The 22315-nt window shown below is 54.7% G+C and overlaps 1 protein-coding gene across 1 annotated transcript; it reads right to left on the reverse strand.

Annotated features, from left to right (window-relative positions):
- Window positions 1-1663: 1663 nt before the first annotated feature.
- LOC103173146 (E3 ubiquitin ligase RNF157) lies at window positions 1664-21938 on the reverse strand. The gene is made up of 17 exons (XM_042342576.1): window positions 21934-21938; window positions 17954-18130; window positions 17287-17404; window positions 16890-16956; window positions 11138-11181; window positions 10923-10970; window positions 10173-10244; window positions 9905-10064; window positions 9652-9764; window positions 9154-9386; window positions 8917-9025; window positions 7183-7294; window positions 6792-6979; window positions 6574-6687; window positions 6373-6418; window positions 3149-3253; window positions 1664-2745 (listed from the first exon to the last, which is right to left on the reverse strand). The coding sequence occupies exons 1-17, from the start codon at window positions 21936-21938 to the stop codon at window positions 2636-2638; spliced, it is 1821 nt and encodes a 606-aa protein (XP_042198510.1). The 3' UTR covers window positions 1664-2635.
- Between the last annotated feature and the right edge of the window lie 377 nt (window positions 21939-22315).

Here is a 22315-nt window from a genome sequence, read left to right on the forward strand (position 1 = left end):
TATATTTACAAGTCCAACACTTAATGTATTGAGTACAACTGTGACCTGTATTCAGATGTTTAGAGAGGATGTGGATGGGAGTCTCTGAGCGCCATCATTTTCGTGGCAGATTTTGATCCGTCACCAGGTCAGTGTCACACTTCTACAACATGGGAGTGAGGGAGAGCCCAAATACACCCCACAACGCGCCCTTCACGTGGGGTCGCGTCCCGGAGCACCTGACAGTGGCGGAGTCTGACCCTGAGCCGGAGAGGGAGGGGGGAGGTGACTGGAAACACCATCAAAAAGGAAGGTCATTAAGTGGGATTTGAAGGTGGGGAGGGAGGGGGTGAGGCAGAGGGATTGAGGGAGAGAGTTCCAGAGTTTTGGGGCGCAGTGGCTGAAGGCACGGCCACTGATGGTGGAGCGGAAGGGACAAGGGACAAACAGGAGGCCGGAGCCAGCCGAGCGGAGGCAGTGGGTGGTGGAGTGGAGGGTAAGCAGGTCCAGAGGTGGGGAGGTGCGAGGGCTTGAAGGGATTTGAAAAGGAGTGAGAGGATCTTGAAATCGATTCATTCAGTAATTGGGAGCCAGTGGAGCCTGGCAAGGACTGCGGTGATGGGGGACACAGTTTTGTGCAGATGAGTATCCGGGCGGCGGAGTTTTGAATTATTTGAATTTTGTGTATGGTGGAGCTGAGGGGACCAGCGAGGAGGCCATTGGAATAGTCCAGTCGGGAAGTGACAAAGGCACGGACGAGGGTTTCGGCTGCTTTGGTTCTGAGGTACGGACCGAGGGCGGGCAATGTGAGAGAGGTGGGAAAAAGCGGTCCTGGACAGGAAAGCTGGGGATTGAACCGGATGCCTATATTGTGTGCGGATTCAGGGAGTCTGAGGGAGAGCCCGGGGAGGTTGAGGAGTTCGGACCTGCAGGAGAGGTTGACGGGAGCTAATGGCTTCCATCTTGCCAACATTCAGCTGCAGGAAATTTGTGCTCACTCAGGCCTTGATGGCTGTCAAACAAGCTGACAGGATATCAACGGACAGGGAGTTGCAGCTGGGGTAGATTTAGGTGTCATCCGCATACATGTGGAAGTTGACCCCATGTCCCCACGATGACATTGATGAGAACATGTCATCCACAGGAATGCGGATGGGGGCCAAGGATGGAGCCTTCGGGTACCCTCATCCACACCTTCGTCACTTCCCAACTGTACTGTTCCAATGTCCTCCAGGCTGGTCTCTCCAGCTCCACCATGCACAAAATTCAACTAATTCAGAACTCTGTGTCCCTGTCACACCAGCCCTTGTCAGGCTCCACTGGTTTCGTAAAGTCTTGTCTTATTTCGCTGTTTTGTAAGTGGGGTAAGAGGACTTTGTGGACACTCCATAGGTGAACGAAGCAGCAACTTTGCAGATGTCAACATCCCACAAACAGCCATAAAGAGAGCAAGTGATTATGTCAGCCAGAAAAACACAAGCCCTTTGACTTGATGTCGCACTATATCAAACGCTACAGTTAATGCAGATTGAAAGTTGACCCATGAAGTATTTCTGGACGTTTTATAATCCCTCACTATAAACCACTTGGAGATGGAATTCAGAGTGTGCGATTGTGACACAGCGAGTGTGCAAGGGGGGATTGTGAGACAGTGAATGTGTGATTCAGAATGATTGCACAAGGGTTTTTGTTGGATTTTATTTCCTTTTGTCATCACTTTCAGTCAATGAAATTCTAATAAAACTTGGTAATATACATATACTTGTATATATACATCATTCAGTCTTGTAGAGGTCAATAAAAGTTATTCATACAGGGAGGCACAGACTGGCACTGCCCCCCAAGCAAGAACCTCAAATAACAGATATACTTTATACATGCATTCTAAGAATTCTATATTATAGCCTAATATGTAGTGCGAACTTTCTAACAAATGTGATGTTTCACAGAACACTGAGGACAGATATTGCACAGAGCGTCCCCAGTAGCAACGCAAGAAGCAGCTTTTCACAAGTACAGTTCACAGTAACTAACATATCACTCACTGTGTGGGGATGGGGGAAGTGATCCCTCAGTATAAGCCATGACTACACAAAATTAACAATGACAAACAGAGGTCTGTTTGCTGGTACCTTTAGCCCATTAAATACAGGGGGACGAGAGAAACCCACAAATTGTCATTGAATGAGCCAGTGCTTCGGTGAGGTCCCTGCACTGCTGCAATGACAATTGCTGCTCACACCACGAGGCGGTGACAGTGAGCACACAGAGCAGGACCTGCGGGGAGGAGCCGCCCTGTGAGCAGCACCTGGTGTCCGGTTGGCGTCGGTTGGAGAACACCGGACCGGGGGGNTGAGCAGCTGATTGCACTGAAACAACCAGAGCAGTATCCCCGGGACCAGGGAGCTGACAGCAGCGAACCGACAGCAGGTACGAGCTCACAGACCCCGAGGACCGTGTGGTTGTGTCACATGCTGAACATTGCCAAACCCTCGGGTGCTGCTGACATGCGGGAAGTGTGGCCACTACACAAGCGCTATTGCTGCATTATTGCTGCTCAACTGCTACAAAGTGCAATGGGCCCCAAGTCCAGCTTCCACCCCAGCAAACAGAGGCTGGAGTTGGATTAATTCTGGACCGAGTGATGCAGCTCAGGTTACACCGTCACAGGGCCGTACAGATGCTGAAGGTCCGCACTGTCCTCACGCTCCAGGTGGTTCAGTGTGGAGAGCTGGTGTCGGAGGCTGACCTCAGAGGTTGGTGTACCTGAAGTTACAGGAAGAAGTTAGGACCAAGGTGGGAGTCTGGGGGAGAAATGCCCCCCAGGAAGAGGACACTGAGGGCTGCCAGAGCTTCAGGCAAGACAGAACTCTGAAAAACGAGGCAGGAAACAGGCCCATAGTGGCCCCAATGTGCAAAGGGACAGCACACGACAACACCGCGTAGGCACAGACTACACAAGCAACTCAGTGTAATCACTGAGAACTGAAGGATAAAGACGTTCAGGGCATCTTTTACTTCAACTGAGACACTGACTGTGCAGAGCTAGGATGGATGTGGGAGACAGTTAGAGCAGTAAATGTTCAACCCACGTCTGGTTGGATCATGAGCTGTCGGGAGTGTATTGGAGCAGTTAGAGCAGCCCCCAACCCTGGTCACGGACACTCACCAGGCAGGCTGACCTCCCCGTGTGGGTCGTTGTCCAGTCCCGTCAGGCTGCTCTGCTCATTGTTATTGTCGCAGATAACGGCAGTGACGGTGCTCAGCGTCCGGTCTGCACAGGGCACAAAGCAGGAGTTGGAGTTGGCTTCACTAACCACAAAGACACCCCCTCCCCCACCCCCACCAACAGGAGACACAGAGTTTATCAGTGACAGCCAGAGCACACATAATCTGGTCAACACCCCGAGCAATTGTTTTGGTTGGGGTCTGGGCAACATTTATCACATTGACCCCATCACACGGTGTCTACATGGCTCAGTCAGCGTGAGACCCAGGGGAGAGGAGGCGTGTCCACTGCCACCTATTACATGTGATGAATAAAACATTCAGGGACAGAATGGAACAACAATATTCAGAAATAAATAACTAGAGCAGAGTCCACACTGTCAGGCAGTCACCAGCAGCACAGATATGGAGCGGAGAGAGCGTGTGTGCGGGGTGGGGAGAGCGTGTGCGAGGGAGCATGTGGGGGCAGAGCGTGTGGGGGCAGACGTGTGGGAGAAAGCATGTGGTGGGGGAGCGTGTGGGGGCGAGCGTGTGGGGGGAGTGCGTGTGGGGCGGGAGAGCGTGTGGTGGGGAGAGCGTGTGGGGGAAAGCGTGCGGGAGAGTGCATGTGGGGGGGGAGGGTGTGGGAGGAAGCGTATGGGGGCAGAGCGTGTGGGAGGGAGCGTGTGGGAGGAAGCATATGGGGGCAGAGCGTGTGGGGGGCAGAGCGTGTGGGGGGCAGAGCGTGTGGGGGAGAGCGAGTGGTGGAGAGCGTGTGGGAGGGAGCGTGTGGGAGGGAGCGTGTGGGGGAGAGCGTGGGGGGAGTGCGTGTGGGTAGGGAGAGCACGTGAGCGGGAGCATGTGTGGGGGGGAGCGTGTGGGGGGAGAGCGCGTGTGTGGGTGGGGAGAGCATGTGGGAGGGAGCATGTGGGAGGCAGCATGTGGGGGCAGAGTGTGTGGAGGCAGAGCGTGTGGGGAAGAGCGTGTGGGAGGGAGCGTGTGGGGGGTAGAGGTTGTGGGGGGGAGATTGTATGGGAGGGATAGCGCGTGTGGGAGGGAGCGTGGTGTGGGGGGGAGTGAGAGGGTGTGGGGGGAACGTGTGTGGGGGAAAGCGTGTAGGGGAGCGTGTGGCGGGGGGGAGGGCGTGTGGGGGTGAGTATGTGTGGGGGAGAGTATGTGGAGGAGAGCGTGTGTGTGGGGGAGCGCGTGTGGGGGGAGCGCGTGGGGCGGAAGTGCATGTGGGCGGGAGAGCGTGTGGGGCGGGAGGGTGTGGGCGGGAGAGCGTGTGGGGCGGGAGGGTGTGTGCGGGAGAGCGTGTGGGAGGGAGCGTGTGGGAGCAGAGCATTTGGGGGCAGAGCATGTGGGGTAGAGATTGTGGGGGGGAGTGTGGGGGGGGAGTGTGGGGGGTTAGAGCATGTGGGGGGGAGCACGTATGGGCGAAAGCATGTGGGGGGCTGGGAATGTGGGAGGGAGAGCGCGTGTCGGAGAGTGTGTGGCGGGAGAGGGTGTGAAGGGGAGAGTGTATGAGGGGAGCGCGTGTGTGGGGGGGGGGGCGCGCGTGTGGTGGGGGGAGCGCGTGTGGGGGGGAAGCGTGTGGGAGAGAGCGTGTGGGAGGGAGCGTGTGGAGGCCGATCATGTGGGAGGGAGCGTGGGGGGAGTGCGTGTGGGTGGGGAGAGCATGTGAGTGGGAGCATGTGTGGGGGGCCGAGCGTGTGGGGGAGAGAGCGTGTGTGGGTGGGGAGAGTGTGTGGGAGGGAGCATGTGGGAGGAAGCATGTGGGGGCAGAGTGTGTGGGGGCAGAGCGTGTGGGGAGCGCGTGTGGGGGAGTGCGTGTGCCGGCAGAGCATGTGTGTGGGGGGCGAGAACGTGTGGGGAAGAGCGTGTGGGAGGGAGCATGTGGGGGGTAGAGGTTGTGGGGGGGAGATCGTGTGGGAGGGGGGGAGCGTATGGGGGAGAGCGTGTGGGAGGAAGCGTGTGTGGGGGAAGAGCATGTGGGGGGAGCGTGTGTGGGGGAGAGAGCATGTGGGGGGGAAGAGCATGTGGGGGTGAGGTGTGCGGGGGGAGAGTATGTGAAGGAGAGCGTGTGGGGGGGAAGAGCATGTGGGCGGGAGAGTGTGTGGCGCGGGAGGGTGTGTGCGGGAGAGGGTGGGGGAGGGAGCGTGTGGGAGCAGAGCATTTGGGGGCAGAGCATGTGGGGGTAGAGATTGTGGGGGGGAGAGTGTGGGGGGAGTGTGGGGGGAGTAGAGCTTGTGGGGGGGAGTGTGTGTAGGGGAGTATGTGTGGGGGAGAGCGTGGGTGGCAGCGTGGGGGTAGAACGTGTGGGGGGGGAACGCGTATGGGCGAAAGCATGTGGGGGGCTGGGAATGTGGGAGGGAGTGCGTGTGGGGTGGGGGGAGCGTGTGGGGGTGAGTGTGCGCGGGGGAAGAGTATGTGGGGAGAGCACGTGTAGGGGGGGGGGAGCACGTGGGAGAGAAGAGCATGTGGGCGGGAGAGCACGTGGGGCGGGAGGGTGTGTGGGGGAGAGCGTGTGGGACAGCGCGTGTGGGAACAGAGCATTTGGGGGCAGAGCATGTGGGGGGTGGAGATTGTGTGTGGGGGGGGGCGTGTATGGGCGAAAGCATGTCGGGGGCTGGGAATGTGGGAGGGAGAGCGTGTGGGGGAGAGCGATTTGGAGGGAGCGGGTGGGAGTAGAGGTTGTGGGGGGGAGATCGTGTGGGAGGGGGAGAGTGTGTGGGGAGAGCGTGTGGGAGGGAGCGTGTGGGGGGGGTAGAGGTTGTGGGGGGGAGATCGTGTGGGAGGGGGAGAGTGTGTGGGGAGAGCGTGTGGGAGAGAGCGTGTGTGGGGGTAGAGGTTGTGGGGGGGAGATCGTGTGGGAAGGGGAGAGTGTGTGGGGGAGAGCGTGTGGGAGGGAGCGTGTGGGGGGGGTAGAGGTTGTGGGGGGGAGATCGTGTGGGAGTCTAGAAGACGTGAAAAGTGAGATATCAAATGCAAGGATTATTATTATTATAATTATTAGCGTGTGGGGGAGAGCGTGTGGGGGAGAGCGTGTGGGGGAAGAGCGTGTGGGAGGCGAGAGTGGGTGGGGGAGAGCGTGTGGGGGAGAGCGTGAGGCAGTAGAGCGAGTGGGAGCCGGGAGGAAGCTTCGAGGGGGGAGGGGCAATCACACAGTGAGGGGCAGGTCATTACCAGCTTCGAAGTCAGAAGATTCGGGTTCGTCCTCAAACTCATTCCCCTGAAAACAGACAGACAGTTACTCATAGAATCATAGCACAGAAGGAGGCCATTCGGCCGACCGTGTCTGTGCCGGGTCTTTGAAAAGAGCTTCTAAATCTAGCTTTAGGCGGCGGGAGGGGGAGGAGGTGGGGGCTGCCAGTTTGACAAACTCACATTGGTCAGACAGGCAGCCCCCACATGCCCCCCTCTGGTGGCCATCACCTCAGAGTCCTGCTCCTCTGCCAATGTCATGATGAAGTTAGCGTCTGTGGCCTCAGCTGGCGGCGTCTGTGGGAACAAACACGAGAGTCAGTGATACCAGGACACCCCCCCACCGTCAGCCTGCATGTGACCCTCCGTTCGCTCGCTCAGTCACCGTGAGAGACAATCACCTCCTCGTCCTCCTCGGGCAGGGCCAGTCGCTCAGCCACCGCCTCACCAACATCCTCAAACTCCTCCCTTCCTCCCGCCACGTAGGACCCAGACATGGAAGACAGGGTGTCAGTGCTGATCTGCGAGTTCTGACTCTGGGACGAGGCCATGGACATGACAGACTGGGGGAGGCTGCTGCTTACAGGATCTGTGCACAAACACACAGAGGCAGGCAGTCAGATAATGTGCACACACTCTTCACCATAGCCTAGAAACAACCAGAAATCAGCAAACATCAATTACTAACAGGTGCAGGAAGTGTGAGCGCTCAGAGCTGTGCTCATCCTCCCAAATCGCTGAGAATAGTATTGATTGCCAACTGTGCGTGCAGTGGCTCACGTTGACACTTACCCTCTGGGGAGGTGATGGTGGAGGAGAGGGGAGTTCCCGTACAGGAAGATGGCTCCACAGCTCCAGAGGACGAGAAGGTCAGGTTTTCACTCTCAGGAGTAACCCCACATTCCTGAAGAACAAGACCCCAAATCAGCCAATCCCTGGGATACCTGGGCTCCCATCATACTGCTGGGAACAGGAAACTGGAGCACACAGGCCAGGCAGACCTCACCGAGAGGCAGCTCACTGACCAACTGGCTGCAGGAATTTGAAGGAGAGCCTGGAACGCACAGGAGCATGGAAACAGTCCGCTCCCTCTTGGTGACATCATCCACAAACATGGGGTCAACTTCCACATGTATGTGGATGACACCCAACTCTCTCTCTCTGCCCCCACCCTCGACTGTCAGACAACAAGCCCTGGATGAGAGCGAACTTTCTTCAAGACTGAGCTCCTGATTGGCTCCCGTCAGCGCCTCCTCACCTCAGGCGCTGACAGCATCACCATCATGGGGCTCACTCCCCCTTGCTAAGCAGTCCGGAACCTTGTCACTCCCCCTCGCAGCCCCCTCACAGCCCCTCCCTCTCACAGCCCCATCCCCTCCCCACACAGTTCCCCCCCCCCACAGCCCCTCACAGCAATTTGTATAGCGCCTTTCACGTCAGAAGGACAATCAGTGTTTCGGAGCCGAGCTGGGGGTTGGGATCGGGGAGGGTGGAGTGCAGAGGGGGAAGGAGTTTGATTGAAGGCACAGTCGAAGAGGAGGGTCTTGAGACAGGTCGAAGGAGGAGAGGGAGGGGGCGAGGTTGAGGGACTGCAGGATGAAGTTCCAGAGGGTGGGGGCAGAGTTGCGGAAGGCCTGCCAGCCAATGATGGGGCGGCTAAGGCAGGGGATGTGAAGCAGGCTGGAGCCCGCTGAGTGGAGGGACTGAGCAGGATGGTAGGGGGTTAGGAGGTTGGAGAGGTTGGGGGGAGCAAGGCTACGGAGGGCTTTGAATGTGAGGACAAGCATCTTGAACTTTATCCTCTGTGTGATGGGAAGCCGGTAGAGTCGGGCGAGGATGGAGATGATACGGTCACGGAGCCTGGTACGGGAGAGGACAAGGGCTGCAGAGATCTGGATGATCCACAGCCTATGGAAGGAGGAGCTGGGGAGGCCGACAAGCAAGGGGTTTACAAAGTCAAGACTGAATGCGTGTATGAGGGTTTCGGTGGCCTGCGGTGTGAGACAGTGGTGGAGCCGGACAATGTTGCAGAGGTGGGGAAAGGCAGAGCGGGTCATGGCACGGACGTGGGGTAGAAAGGATAGTTGAGAGCCAAACAAGGTTCCGGACTGGCTTAGCAAGGGGGGAGTGAGCCCCATGGATGGTGATGCTGTCAGGGTCTGAGGTGAGGAGGTGCTGACCGGAGCCAATCAGGAGCCTCGGTCTTGTTGGCATTCAACTGAAAAAAGTTCGCTCTCATCCAGGACTTGATATCTGACAGACATTCTGTCAGCACAGCAGTGGGTCCTGGAGTCGAGGGTGGGGGCAGAGAGAGAGTTGGGTGTCATCCGCATACATGTGGAAGTTGACCCAATGTCTGCGGATGATGTCACCAAGAGGGAGTATATAGATATTGAAAGGAGGGGAACAAGGACAGAGCCCTGAGGGACACCACATGAGACGGTGCGGGGGCTGGAGAAGCCCCCCCACCAGGTATTGAAGGAGAAGAAGAAGACCTTCTGACTCGGTAGCCAAGGCAGCGGTTACCTCAGGGTCCTGGCCAGACACCTTCCTCGGGGATGCCTGGATCTCACTCTCACTGAAGGATTTTTCTTCATCCTCCTCACGAAGCATCGAGGAATTCTGTGACAAGGATCTGTAACCGGAACCACATGTCACTCCCCCTCGCAGCCCCTCCCTCTCACAGCCCCATTCCCTCCCCCCACAGTCCCCCTCCTCACAGCCCCTCCCCCTCCACAGCCCCCACCACCACAAGCTGCTCACTTTGATGTGCTCTTCTTTAGCTTGAGGATGTGGTTCCCGCTGTCTGACATCCTGTCGAGAGGAGACAGAGTGTGACCGGGCAGGCTGTGCCGGTCAGTGCTGTAGGCAGGCAGCACACACCGGCCGAGGACGTCCCCAATCACAGGCCCCGGCACCGAGGGGGAGGGGGTGAGCGGCCCGTTCAGAGCCTCCAGTAAGGAGACGGCCTCATAGCCAGGAGGGATGTGATCCGACTGTGGGAAAAGGAAAACGGTTGACAATCGTTCCAGTTGTTGGATCCTCCTTTAAGAGAAAATGGACTATTAACAAAAGGTCCAAGAAGCGCATTATGACTGGTGGGTTATTGAGGTGGATTGACAAATAAAGAAACTACTAACACATGCCTGATTTGGATGGAGTAATAATCTCCCAGTGACCGAGGGAAACTCACAGAGCTGGGGTCCGCCCCAGGCACAGTTCACGTCAGTGACTAACATTATGTACATGGTCATCACTCACCGAATGCTCTTCCGAGTCGGAGACCTGTGAGGCGATGACGGGATTGTAGGAGGTTGGCGACAGAGGCCCCAGCTTCTTCCTCATTGCCCGGATCTGAAGCAGAGCCCGGAATGCTGTGGGAACATGCAAACAGCACGTTTATTTTTATTATTATTATTATTATTAAATACATGGAGCACACGCATAATAGCTAACACAGTCAGAGATGCGCGGCGTGGCTGAGCTCGGCTCCTAGCAATAAACACCCTCTTACGTAATCGGCAAATGGGGCAATTGTTGGCCTGATATCGCAAGGTGTCGGCGCAGGCGTTACACAGACACAGATGGCGGCATGGCAGGATCAGGGTGTCCCGCACGTCAGACAGGCAGACAACACACTCCGCACTGTTGTCACTGACTTCATCATCTGTCACCTGCGGAGAGAGGGATACTGTCAACCCTGCCTGACCACGTCTCCGCATTCCTACCAGCCACATCACAGCCTCCACCCCGGGCCCCCCACAGCTCGCAACCAACCTTACCTTAGATTCCTGGGAATTGTATTTATTTTCTATTCCGTAGATTTCCTGGAGAAGGTAACTGACACCGTCAACCTGTGAAAGAGACAGTGTGTGAGAGAGAGTGCACATAACACAGTACCATCACCCTCACCCAGCGCCACAGACTATCTCAGGGACTGTAAGATCCTCGTGCTTAAACCAAATACCATTCTCAAGGCCACTCACTTTCGTCCACCAACTCCAGTCTGTATGAGGTCTCACCCCCACCCGGAAGCCTTCAGCCAGTCTGCTCCCACCCTCGCCAATTCTCTCCTGAAAACCCTCCACCTTGCTTCCTCCATCTCACTCTAAATATCCTGGGACGTTCTCCCTGTGAAAGTACACATTATGAAAGTGGATTTTTGTAGCTCAGTGGTTACAGCACTCGCCTCGCAAGCGAGAGGACCTGGTTTTGATTCCCAGACAGGGCGAAATGTTGGGCAAGTTTCCTTACTCCACACACCTGTTTACCTAGCAGTAAGAAGGAACCCGGTTGTTAGTTGATTGGTGGATAGCTTTTCTGCGGATAACTATTCCTTGAAAAAAATAATAATTTCGTCACTCAATCCACAACTGTGTGTGGGAGGCTGCTGTGCCCAATTGGCTGCCGCGTTTCACCCACAGTCAATTCAGTTTACACTGTATCCTTGAAGCGCTTTGAGACGTTTCGAACACGTGATAAGGTGCTATATTAAATGCAAGGATTATTATTCTTATTCTTGTTACACTCACCACCTGCTTCTGTTTGAGGGGCTTCAGGGAGAAGCTGCCATCCACGTGCTGTGGAGGAAGCAAGGCAGGAATTAGTAACAAGGACAAACTGCAAACCTTACCTACAGCAACATGCTTCTGTGTCTCCAGGGCCAGGGGAAGTGAGGGGTTTCTAGCCATTAACCCGAAGCTCCAGGATCGCTTCAGCTACCCACCCCACCCCCCCACCAGCTTACCTTATCAAACGTAGCCAGGAGCACGTGGGAATGTCCAACGTGTTCTGCAACAGAAAATTTCAGGCCATCAGCAGCAGCACCAACCCCCCACAGCACTAACACCCTCAGAACTAACCCCCCCAGTGCTAAACACCCCCAGCACAAACAGCCCCCAACACCATATCCTGTATGGTCCAGTGGAGTCCTGTAGCTCAGTGGTTAGAGCACTCGCTTTGCAAGTGAGAGACCTGAGTTCAATCCCCGGGGGGTCAGGGCCAAACCTCGGGCAAGTTTCCTTCCTCCACACAGAGCCTAATAATAATCCCTCCAAAACCTCAAACAATAATAAATTGGTCATTTTCAATCTACGACTGTTTGTGGGACATTGCTGTGCGCAATTGGCTGCCGCGTTCGCCCACAAATATACAGTCAATTCACTTTACAGTGTGTTCTGTGAAGCGCTTTGGGACGTCCTCCCGACGTGAAAAGCGCTATATCAAATGCGAGGATTATTATTATTTTATTATTATATCCCTCCAGCACTAACCCGCCTCAGAACGAACACCCCCAGCACCAAACCCCTCACCACTAATCCCCTCCAGCACTAATCCCCCAACTATCCCCCACCCCCAGCACTAATGCCCCCAGCATTAACTCCACGAGCACTAACCCCACAGGCACTAACCTCCTCCAGCACTAACCCCCCCAGCACAAGACCCCTCCAGCATTAACCCCCTCGAGCACTAACTCCCCCAGCACTAACCTCCCAGCACTAACCCTTCAGCACCAACCCCCTGCATCACTAACCCCCCCCAGTACTAAAAACGCAGCACCAACCCTCCAGCACCAATCCCTTGCAGCACTAACACCCCCAGCACTAACCCCTCCAGCACTAACTCCACGAGCACTAACCCCACAAGCACTAACCCCCCAGCACTAACCGCCTCCAGCACTAATCCCCCAGCACTAACCTCCTCCCACACTAACCCCCCAGCATTAACCCCCTCCAACATTAACCCCCTCCAGCACTAACACCCTCCAGCACTAATCCCTTCCAGCACTAATCCCCCAGCACCAACTCCCCCAGCACTAAAGCCCCCAGCACTAACTCCGAGCACTAACTCTCCAGCACTAACCCACCCCAGCCCAAACCCCCCAACACTAACTCCATGAGCATTAACCCCTTCCAGCACTAACCCCCTCCAGCACCAATGCCCACAGCACTAACCCCCTCCAGCACTAACCCCCTTCAGCATTAACCCCCTCCAGCACTATTGCCCACATCACTAACCCCTCCAGCACTAACCCCCTCCAACACTAAACCTCCCAGCACTCACCCCCTCCAGCACTAATCCCCCAGCACTAGCCCCCCAGCATTAACCCCTATCACTAACCCCCCAGTGCTAACATCCTTCAGCACTAATACCCCCAGCAATAACCCTCCCAGTATTAACACCCAGCACTAACCCCACCCCCAGCACTAACCCCGAGCACTAACTCTCCAGCACTAACCCACCCCAGCCCTAACCCCACCAGCACTAACTCCACGAGCACTAACCCCCTCCAGCACTAACCCCCTCCAGCACCAATGCCCACAGCACTAAACCCCCCAGCACTAACTCCACCTCGGGGTTAGTGCTAACCCCCTCCAGCACTAAACCTCCCAGCACTAGTCCCCCAGCCCTAACCCCCCAGGACTAACCCCCCAGCACTAACCCCCCAGTGCTAACACCCTTCAGCACTAATCCCCCCAGCAATAACCCTCCCATATTAACACCCAGCACTAACGCCCCCAGCAGTAACCCCCCCAGCACTAACCCTCCAGCACTAACAACCCCAGCACTAACACCCCACCCCAGCAATAACTCCCGCAGCACTAACACCTCCCCACCAGCAGTAACCCCCAGCACAAACCGTCTCTACACTAACCCCCCCAAGCACCAACCCCCAGCACTAACCCTCCAGCACTAACACCGCCAGCCCTAAACCCCCCGCCAGCGCTAACACCCTCTAGCACTAACCCCCACAACACTAACCCCCTCCAGCACTACTTCCCCAGCACTAACCCCCTAACACTAACCCCTCCAGCACTAACACCCCCAGCACTACCTCCCCAGCACTAGTTCCCTAGCACTAACCCCCCAGCACTAACCCACCCCAGCCCTAACCCTTCAGCGCTAAACCCCGCCAGCACGAACACCCTCTAGCACTAATCCCTCCAGCACTAGTCCCCCAGCACTAACGGCCCCCAGCACTAACCCCCATCACTAACCCCCCAGTGCTAACACCCTTCAGCACTAATCCCCCCCAGCAATAATCCTCCCATATTAACACCCAGCACTAACGCCCCCAGCAGTAACTCCCCCAGCACTAAGGCCCCCCCCAGCATTAACAACCCCAGCATTAACACACCCCCCAAGCAATAACTCCCGCAGCACTAACACCTCCCCATCAGCAGTACCCCCCAGCACAAACCGCCCCTACACTAACCCCGCCAGCACTAACCCCCCAAGCACCAACCCCCAGCACTAACCCTCCAGCACTAACACCCCCAGCACTAACCCACCCCAGCCCTAACCCCCCCGCCAGCGCTAACACCCTCTAGCACTAACCCCCCCCAGCACTAACCCTTCCAGCACTAACCCCCCCAGCCCTAACACCCCAGCACTAACCCCCCAGCCCTAACACCCCAGCACTAACCCCCCCAGCCCTAACACCCCAGCACTAACCCACCACAGCCCTAACACCCCAGCACTAACCCCCCCCAGCCCTAACACCCCAGCACTAACCCACCACAGCCCTAACCCTTCAGAGCTAACCCCCCGCTAGCGCGAACACCCTCTAGCACTAATCCCCCCAGCACTAATCTCCCCAGCACCAAACCACCCCTAGCACTAACCCCCCAGCACTAACACCCCCCCAGCACTAACACCCAGCACTAACACCCCCCATCACTAACCCCCCACCCAGCACTAACCCCCCCCAGCACTAAATCCCCGACAGCACTAAACCCCCAGCACTAACACTCACCCCAGAACTAACCACTCAGCACTAAACCCCCCAGCACTAACCCCACCGAGCACTAACCCCACCCCAGCGCTCACCCACCCCAACACTAAACCTGCAGCACTAACCCCCCCAGCGCTAACCATCCCAGCACTAACCCCCTTCAGCACTAACCACCCCAGCACTAACCCCCTTCAGCACTAACCACCCCTCAGCACTAAACCCACAGGGCTAAACCCCCAGCACTACCCCAGCACTAACCGCCCCAGCACTAACCTCCCCAGAACTAACCACTCAGTGCTAACCTCCCCAGCACTGCTTGATAATAGTGTGAAAAGGGTTTGTGCCCCGCGAGGCAGACGCTGCCTCTATTCTCATACACGTTGCCAACATCAGAAAATGGATATGCTGCACTGAGTCTGGGTCGGGCAATAGAAACATAGGAACAGGAGACCTTTCAGCCCCTCGAGCCTGTTCTGCCATTCTATAAGATCATGGCTGATCTGTACCTCAAGTCCAGTTACCTGCCCTTGCCCCATATCCCTTAATACCCCAACCTGACAAATATCTAGCTATCTCCGTCTTGGAGATGTGAATGGATCCCAGCATCCACAGCCTTTTTGGAGGGAGAGGTCCTGATTTCCACTGCCCTTTTGGGTGAAAAACCACCTTCCAAATGCACTCCCAAATGGCCCAGGACTAACTTTCATATTCCGGCCCCTTGTCCTGGATTCCCCACCAGAGGAAATAGTTTCTCTGTAGCTACCCTATCGAATGCCTTTATTATTTTAAAAACCTCAATCCAGATCATCCCTCAACCTTCCAAACTCAAGGGAATGGAGACCAAGCTTATGTAACCTGCCCTCATAATTTAATCCTTTCAGCCCTGCTATCATTCTGGTGAATCTGTGTTGCACCCTCTCCAGAGCCAATATATCCTTCCTGAGGTGCGGTGCCCAAAATTGAACACAGTCTCCATATGGGGTCTGACCAAGGCTCTGTATAGTTGAAGTCTCATTTCCTCTCCTTTATATTCCAACCCCTTGAGATAAAAGGCCAACATCCCATTAGCCTTCTTGATAATGTTTGTGCCTGTGAGCTTGTCTTTAGTGATTTGTGTATCTCTTTGCTCCTCCATAGTTCTGAGGTTTCTCCCCATTTAGAAAATATTCTGTTTTGCTATTTTGGGATCCATAGTGGATGACCGCACACTTCCTCACAATGAATTCCAATTGCCACAGTTTTGCCCACTCATTTAATAAGTTAGGAGGCACAGTAAATTGTGTACATGGGAGCAGGAAGATACAAAGGGACTTAGATAATCTATCTAAATCCCTTTGTAACTTCCTACTCCCCTGTACACAATTTACTGTGCCTCCTAACTAGGTGTCATCTGCAAATTTGGATTTAAAACTCTTTATTCCATCATCCAAGTCATTTATATATACTAGAAAAACAAAATTTCTGTGCATCTGTCCAGCAAGAACGCTATAACCCTACCTGGAGTCCTCCCACAAGAGTTCTCCCACTGAGTCCTCCCGCAGGAGTCCTCCCACGGGAATCCTACCAACAGGAGTCCTCCCAACCAGGAATCCTCCCAACCAGGAGTCCTCTCAGCTGAGCATAAAGATGAAAAGTCTCTCTGTGTGTCAATCTACGTTACATATCGGATCATTTGATTGCAAGTGGTACCTTAACGGGTACAGTTAGTCTAGGCTAATAAAGATGAAATGTCTGTGTGTCTGTCTGTTTGCCAGGAATGCAATAACTGATTGACATAGAGATACGATTTATACCTCATCGGAAAGGTCTTGCAAGGAGAAGTGTCCTGGGCATATATTTTTCCCCAATAATTTCCTATCGTTACATTTATAAAATGCTTTAAATATGAGGTATGCATGGTATTCTGCAACAAAATAGTGATAGAGGAAAGCTGTGACGTTAACAAGCTCATCACACATGACCTCCTAACAAAGAGTCCTGCCTACAGGAGTCCTCCCAAAAGGAATCCTCCCACAGAAGATAAAGATGAAATGTCTATGCGTCTGTCTGTCAATCTACATTCCATATTGGATCCTTTGGTTGCAAACAAAGCTGCAATGAGTACAGCTAGTGTATATATTAGACTCCAGGACAGACCACTGGAGAACACTACTTTACACCAATAATTAGATACTTATTTGGGGAGGACAAGTTTGCAGGGCTAAGGGGTGAGAGCAGGGGGATTTGGAGGCCTTTTCAAATAGCCGGCACAGACACGATGGGCTGAATGGCCTCCTTCTGTGCTGTATAATTCTATGATTGTCACATCCCACCAATCAGAAAAAGTTCATTTTATCCCTACTCTCTGTTTCTTGCCTCCCAATCAATTACCAAGCCACATTGCAAGGTTACCTCCCATTCCATGGGCTTTTATTTTTGCTAATAACCTCTTGTCGGAACCTCATAAATGCCTTCTGGAAGTCCAAGTAAACAACATTTTATCTACCATATTAGTGATCTCCTCAAAAAATCAGATTCGTCAGACATGACCTTCCTTTCACAAATCCACGCTGACTCTCTGATTATCCTTCCGCCTTGCCCCCTCCCTCCCCATCTTCAGATCACACCTGAAGACCTTCCTCTTTGACTGCGTCTATGGTCACCTCCCCCCTCTCCCCGAATCAGCGTTGTGCTTCACTACTGTCAAGTGCCCTGTGTCAGGGGCGCTGTGTAAATGCAAGTTGTTGTTGTCTGTTGAAACTCGAGTAAAGCCACCGCTCCTCACCATCTCCCTCGGCAACCACGGCCTGGATCACCGCAGGGTAAATGTCCCGGTCACCATCATAGCCCAGCTGCAGGAGAAAGAGAAACAAGGTCACTCGCCGGAGCTGCAGGAGTGCCATTCCTCTTCTCCCCGTCACGCTCAGCCTTGGGGACGGGCGGGGGGAGAGGGAAAGGGGGGAGGGAAGGTGGGAGGGAAGGGGAGAGGGAAGGGGAGGGGGCAGGGAATAGGGAGGGGCCCGAAGGAGATGGGGAGAGGGAAGGGAAAGGGAGGGGGAGGGGGGAAGCGAGGGAAGATGGTGGAAAGGGGGAGGGGCACACTTTGCACAGCTCAGTCTTAAGGAGCAGAACTCTGAAAGTGGAATATTAAAGCCAGGAAGCCACTGCAATCAAAACATTACCTCCTCCTCAACCCACTGGGAGGGCTGTACAGTGTGTGAAGGCAGACAGAAACTCTGGCACATTCCCCGCTTGTAATGCACTGTTTCTGACTGCAGGAGGCGCTCTCTTGCAGTGTATCTATGGAGACCAAAGAGGACAGTGAAGTTAGGTTCTTCTCTTGTTGAGATTGGCTTGTGTTGGTGACCATGACCCAATCTCACCCAGAACTGGACATGGGAAGGATTATGGCTGAATATCCTGTCTGCTCTCTTTTGGTTGGAGTTGGTATTGCAGGAGTGAGATCTGCCCTCACACTGAGGAAGGGGAGTCACTGATATCACTTGAGCCCCTGATCACTAGGCTCAGGCCGGGCTTCCCCTGCCAGAGAGGCCATCCCATCACTTGACCTGCTCGGGGGTGGGGGGGGGGGTGGGGTCGGTGGGTGGGGGGTGGGGTCGAGAAGACAAGGTTCAGATCCGCATTGTCCTTTGACAATTTGGGCCCCAGAAGAGTTTGGTGGGAGGAGCTTGCCTGGGGGTACAATCCCCGTTTGCAAAGTGTAACATTTGTGTGTAATCGGTTCAATGGGGGTGATCAGCCTGACCTTGCTCATAAATTTTATGAAAATGTCACCAACAAACACAAAGCTCCCACAGACACCACGACCAGCTCCAGCTCATTACGTACATGGCACAGCCACTCTGGAACTCTTCTGTCGCCTGGTAATAGATGGTGATGGCAACTCGAGCGTCGGCATCAAACGTAAACTCCACATTATAACAGAGCCTGGGCCTGGGGTCCTCCTCCCCCAGCTTCACCTCCTCCGTACACCTGAGACAGACACAGCGTACAGTTATACAGCACCTTCATTCTGCAGGCCAGCCAAGCGCGCACACAGCTGCCTGAGCACCTGTACTGAGGGAGGGGAGGGAATAATAATTTGATATAGCGCTTTATCATGTCTTCGAGACTTCTATAGCGCTTCACAAGATATACTGTAATTATAGTGAATTGACTGGATATTTTGTGGGTGAAACGTGACTGAACCCTCGGTTGAAGATGGATGTTAAGGTGACTGTTAAAGGTGGTGGTGGGGGGGGGGAAGGGGAAGCTAGTCAAAGGGACTCTGGGATGGGGTTTCACAGAGCAGAGACAGAATGTCTGAAAGCTTACCCGACGATGAAGGGTCGTTTGCTGAGCGCAGGGAGGGGAGGGGATGTTGAACTGGATGTGCTGAAGGCTGGGGAGCCAGTGGACAGAGCGAGGATGGGGCAGGCTCGTTGTTACAACAACAACAACAAGATTGCATTTATAGAGCGCCTTTCACGTCGGGAGGACGTCCCAGGGCGCTGGACAGTTGGGTTGGGACCCGAGCATTGGGGGGGAAATGGTCAGGGTGAGGGGAGGGAAGGGAGGGAGCGAGCAGGGGGGAAATGGTCAGGGTGAGGGGAGGGAAGGGAGGGAGTGAGGAGGGGGGAAATGGTCAGGGTGAGGGGAGGGAAGGGGAGCGAGGAGGGGGAAATGGTCAGGGGGAGGGAAGGGAGGGAGCGAGGAGGGGGAAATAGTCAGGTGAGGGGAGGGAAGGGAGGGAGCGAGGAGGGGGGAAACGGTCAGGGTGAGGGGAGGGAAGGGAGGGGGTGAGGAGGGGGTAGAGAGTCGAGAGTGGAGCTGAAGGTACGGTCAAAGAGAAAGGTCTTGACACCGGCCTTGAAGGAGGAGAGGGAGGAAGCGGCGAAGGCACTGGGGATAGAGTTCCAGAGCCTCGGGGCTGAGAGGCTGAAGGCCCGGCCACCGATGGTAGGGCGGTTGGGGCGGGGGATGTGGAGCAGACCAGAGCCAGAGGAACGGAGGGTACAGGCAGGTAGGTAGGGGGATAGTAGGTCGGAGGGGTAGGAGGGAGCGAGGCCGTGAATGGCCTTGTAGGTGAGGATGAGGATCTTGAAATCGATCCTCTGGGGGATGGGGAGCCGGTGGAGGCGAGCGAGGGTGAGGGCGAAGGTGAGGGTGAGGGTGGGAGTGAGGGCGAGGGTGGGAGTGATGTGTTCCCGAAGCCTGGTGCGGGACAGTACACGAGCTGCAGAGTTCTGAATGACCTGCAGTGTGGAGGGAGGGCCGGGAAGGCCGGCGAGGAGAGAGTTCCCATAGTCCAGCCTTGAGGTGATAAAGGCGTGGACCAGAGTTTCAGCCGCGTGAGGGGTGAGGTAATGCCGTAGTCTGGCGATGTTCCGGAGGTGATGGAAGGCGGTGCCAGTTGTGGCGCAGATATGAGGGAGAAAGGACAGCTCAGGTCGAACAGAACCCGAGGTTCCTGATGGCTTTGAGAGGTGGAGAGTGCGGAGCTGATGGTGTCAGCGCCTGAGGTGCGGAGGCGCTGATGTGAGCCAATCAGGAGGGCCTCAGTTTTTCGCACGTTGAGCTGAAGAAAGTTGTCTCTCGTCCAGGACTCGATGTCGGACAGACAGCTGTCAGGACATCGGGGTCGTGGAGTTGAGGGTTTAGAGGAGGAAAGGTAGAGTTGGGTGTCATCCGCATACATGGGGAAGTTAACTCCATGTCTGCGGATGATGTCACCACAGGGGGAGCGTATAGAGGGTGAAGAGGAGGGGACCGAGGACAGAGCCCTGAGGGACACCGCACAAGACAGCCGTTAGCGAAGACAAAATAAAGACGGTGGGAGAGGTCTTGACAGGGCCTTGAAGGTTGAGGTGGGAGGACAAGCGGTGGAGGAGGATAGAGTGGTCAACCGTATCAAATGCGGCCTATACGTCGAGGAGGACGAGGAGGCAGAGGGAGCCCTGGTCACAGATCGTCAGGATGTCATTGGTGACCTTGACCAGGGCAGTTTCTGTGCTATGGGCAGCACGGAAACCCGACTGGAGGGGTTCAAAAAGTGAGTGGGTGGAGAGGAAAGAGCGCAGCTGGTCACAGAGATAGGATGCGGCAAGGCCGTGGAAGGCCTTGAAGGTGAGGATGAGGATTTTGAACTCTATCCTCTGAGGGATGGGGACCAGTGGAGTTGGGCAAGGGGCGATGGGGTCACAGAGCCTGGTATGGGAGAGGACACGAGCTGCAGAGTTCTGTATGATCTGCAGCTTGTGGAGAGAAGAGTTGATAAGGCTGACAAACAGGGAGTTGGTGTAGTCAATCCTAGATGTGATGGACGCATGAATGAGGGTCTTGGCGGGCTGAAGGGAGCTGTGGCACAGCCTGGAGCTGTTGCAGAGGTGGGGGAGGCAGAGCGGGACATGGCACGGATGTGGGGGACAAAGGACAGTTGTGGGTCAAACTAGACACCAAGATTCCTGACTGGTTCAGTGAGGTATCCCTGGATAGTGATGCTGTCAGTGCCTGAGGTGTGAAGGCGCTGACTGGAATCAATCAGGAGAGCCTTGGGCTTGTTGACATTCAACTGGGGAAAGTTAGCTCTCACCCAGGACTTGATGTCTGACAGACATCTGACAAAGTTCCACATAAAAGACTTGCAAGAAAGATAGAAGTCCATGGTATAAAAGGGACAGTGGCAGTGGATCCAGAACTGTCTGGGAGACAGAAAGCAGAGAGTTGTGGTGAACGGCTGCTTTTCTGACTGGAGGGAAGTGTATAGTGGTGTCCCCAGGGATCGGTATTAGGACCACTCTCTTCTTAATATACATAAATGATCTGGACTTGGGTATAGCAAGTACCATTTCCAAGTTTGCGGACGACACAAGTTAGGGAGGGGGAAACAGTGAGAAGGACAGGAGCCGACTGCAGGAAGACATAGACAGATGGTAAAATGGCGACACATGGCAGATGAGTTTCAATGTGGAGAAATGCGAGGTAATGCATTTTGGTAGAAAGAATGAGGGGAGCAATATAGGCGGTAATACAATCTTAAGGGGGGTAAAAGAACAGAGAGACCTGGGGGTGCAGGTAAATAATCCTTGAAGGTGCAGGACAGGTAGATAAAGCTGTAAAAAGGGCAAATGGGATTCTAGGTTTATAAATAGGGCATAGAGTACAAGAGTCAGGAGGTATGATTAACCCATATAAACACTGGTTAGGCCTCAGTTAGAATACTGCGCCCAGTTCTGGGCACCACACTATAGGAAGGATGTTAAGGCATTGGAAAGGGCGCAGAGGAGATTTACGAGGATGGGACCAGGAATGAGGGACCGTGATGATGAGGAAAGGCTGGAGAGGTGAGGATTATTCTCATTGGAGCAGAGAAGGTTACGAGGACCTAATAGAGGTCTTCAAAATCATGAGGGGATTTGATAGGTTAGAAAGGGAAAAACTGTTCCCACTGGTGGGTGTGTCGGTGACTCGAGGTCACAGATTCAAAATAGTCTCTAAAAGAAGCCGAGGGGAGAGGTGAGAAGAAATGTTTTCACGCAGCGAGTTGTTCGAATCTGGAACATTGCCTGAGAGGGCGGTCGAGGCCGATCGATAACTACTTTTAAAAACGTGGTGGATGGGTATTTGCGGAGGACAGGTTTGCGGGTTATGGGGAAAGGGCCGGGAGTGGGATTGACATTACATTGGTCTATTCAAAGAGCCACACAGACTCAATGGGCCGAATGGCCTCTTTTGTACGATTCTATGATAGGACAGCAATGGGTCCTGGAGTAAAGGGTAGAGACACAAAGATAGAATTAGGTGTCGTTCGTATACATGTGGAAGTTGACTCCATGGCCGCGGATGATGTCACCAAGACGGAGCATGTACAAGTTGATGAGAAGGGTACCAAGGACAGAGCCCCCGAAAAACGCCACATGAGCCGGTGCAGGGGCTGGAGGCGAAGCTGTTTGTGGAGATGAAGTGGAGACAGTGTGAGAGGTAGGATCTAAACCATTCAAGGACAGAACCATGAAGGTTGAAGTGAGAGAAGGCTGTGGAGGGGGATAGCGTGGTCAACAGTATTAGGGCAGCAGAGAGGTCAAGGAGAAGATCACTCTTAAATTCCTTCAGTCTTGCCCCATCCCTATCTCTGTAACCTCCTAAAACCTCATCAATCTGCCCAACTCTCCCCTCAAAAGGTACTGGCCTCACTTCCTGCCCCACTCCCCC

This window comes from Callorhinchus milii, unplaced genomic scaffold (assembly GCF_018977255.1).
Source record: "Callorhinchus milii isolate IMCB2004 unplaced genomic scaffold, IMCB_Cmil_1.0 Scaffold20, whole genome shotgun sequence".
Taxonomy (NCBI): Eukaryota; Metazoa; Chordata; class Chondrichthyes; order Chimaeriformes; family Callorhinchidae; genus Callorhinchus; species Callorhinchus milii.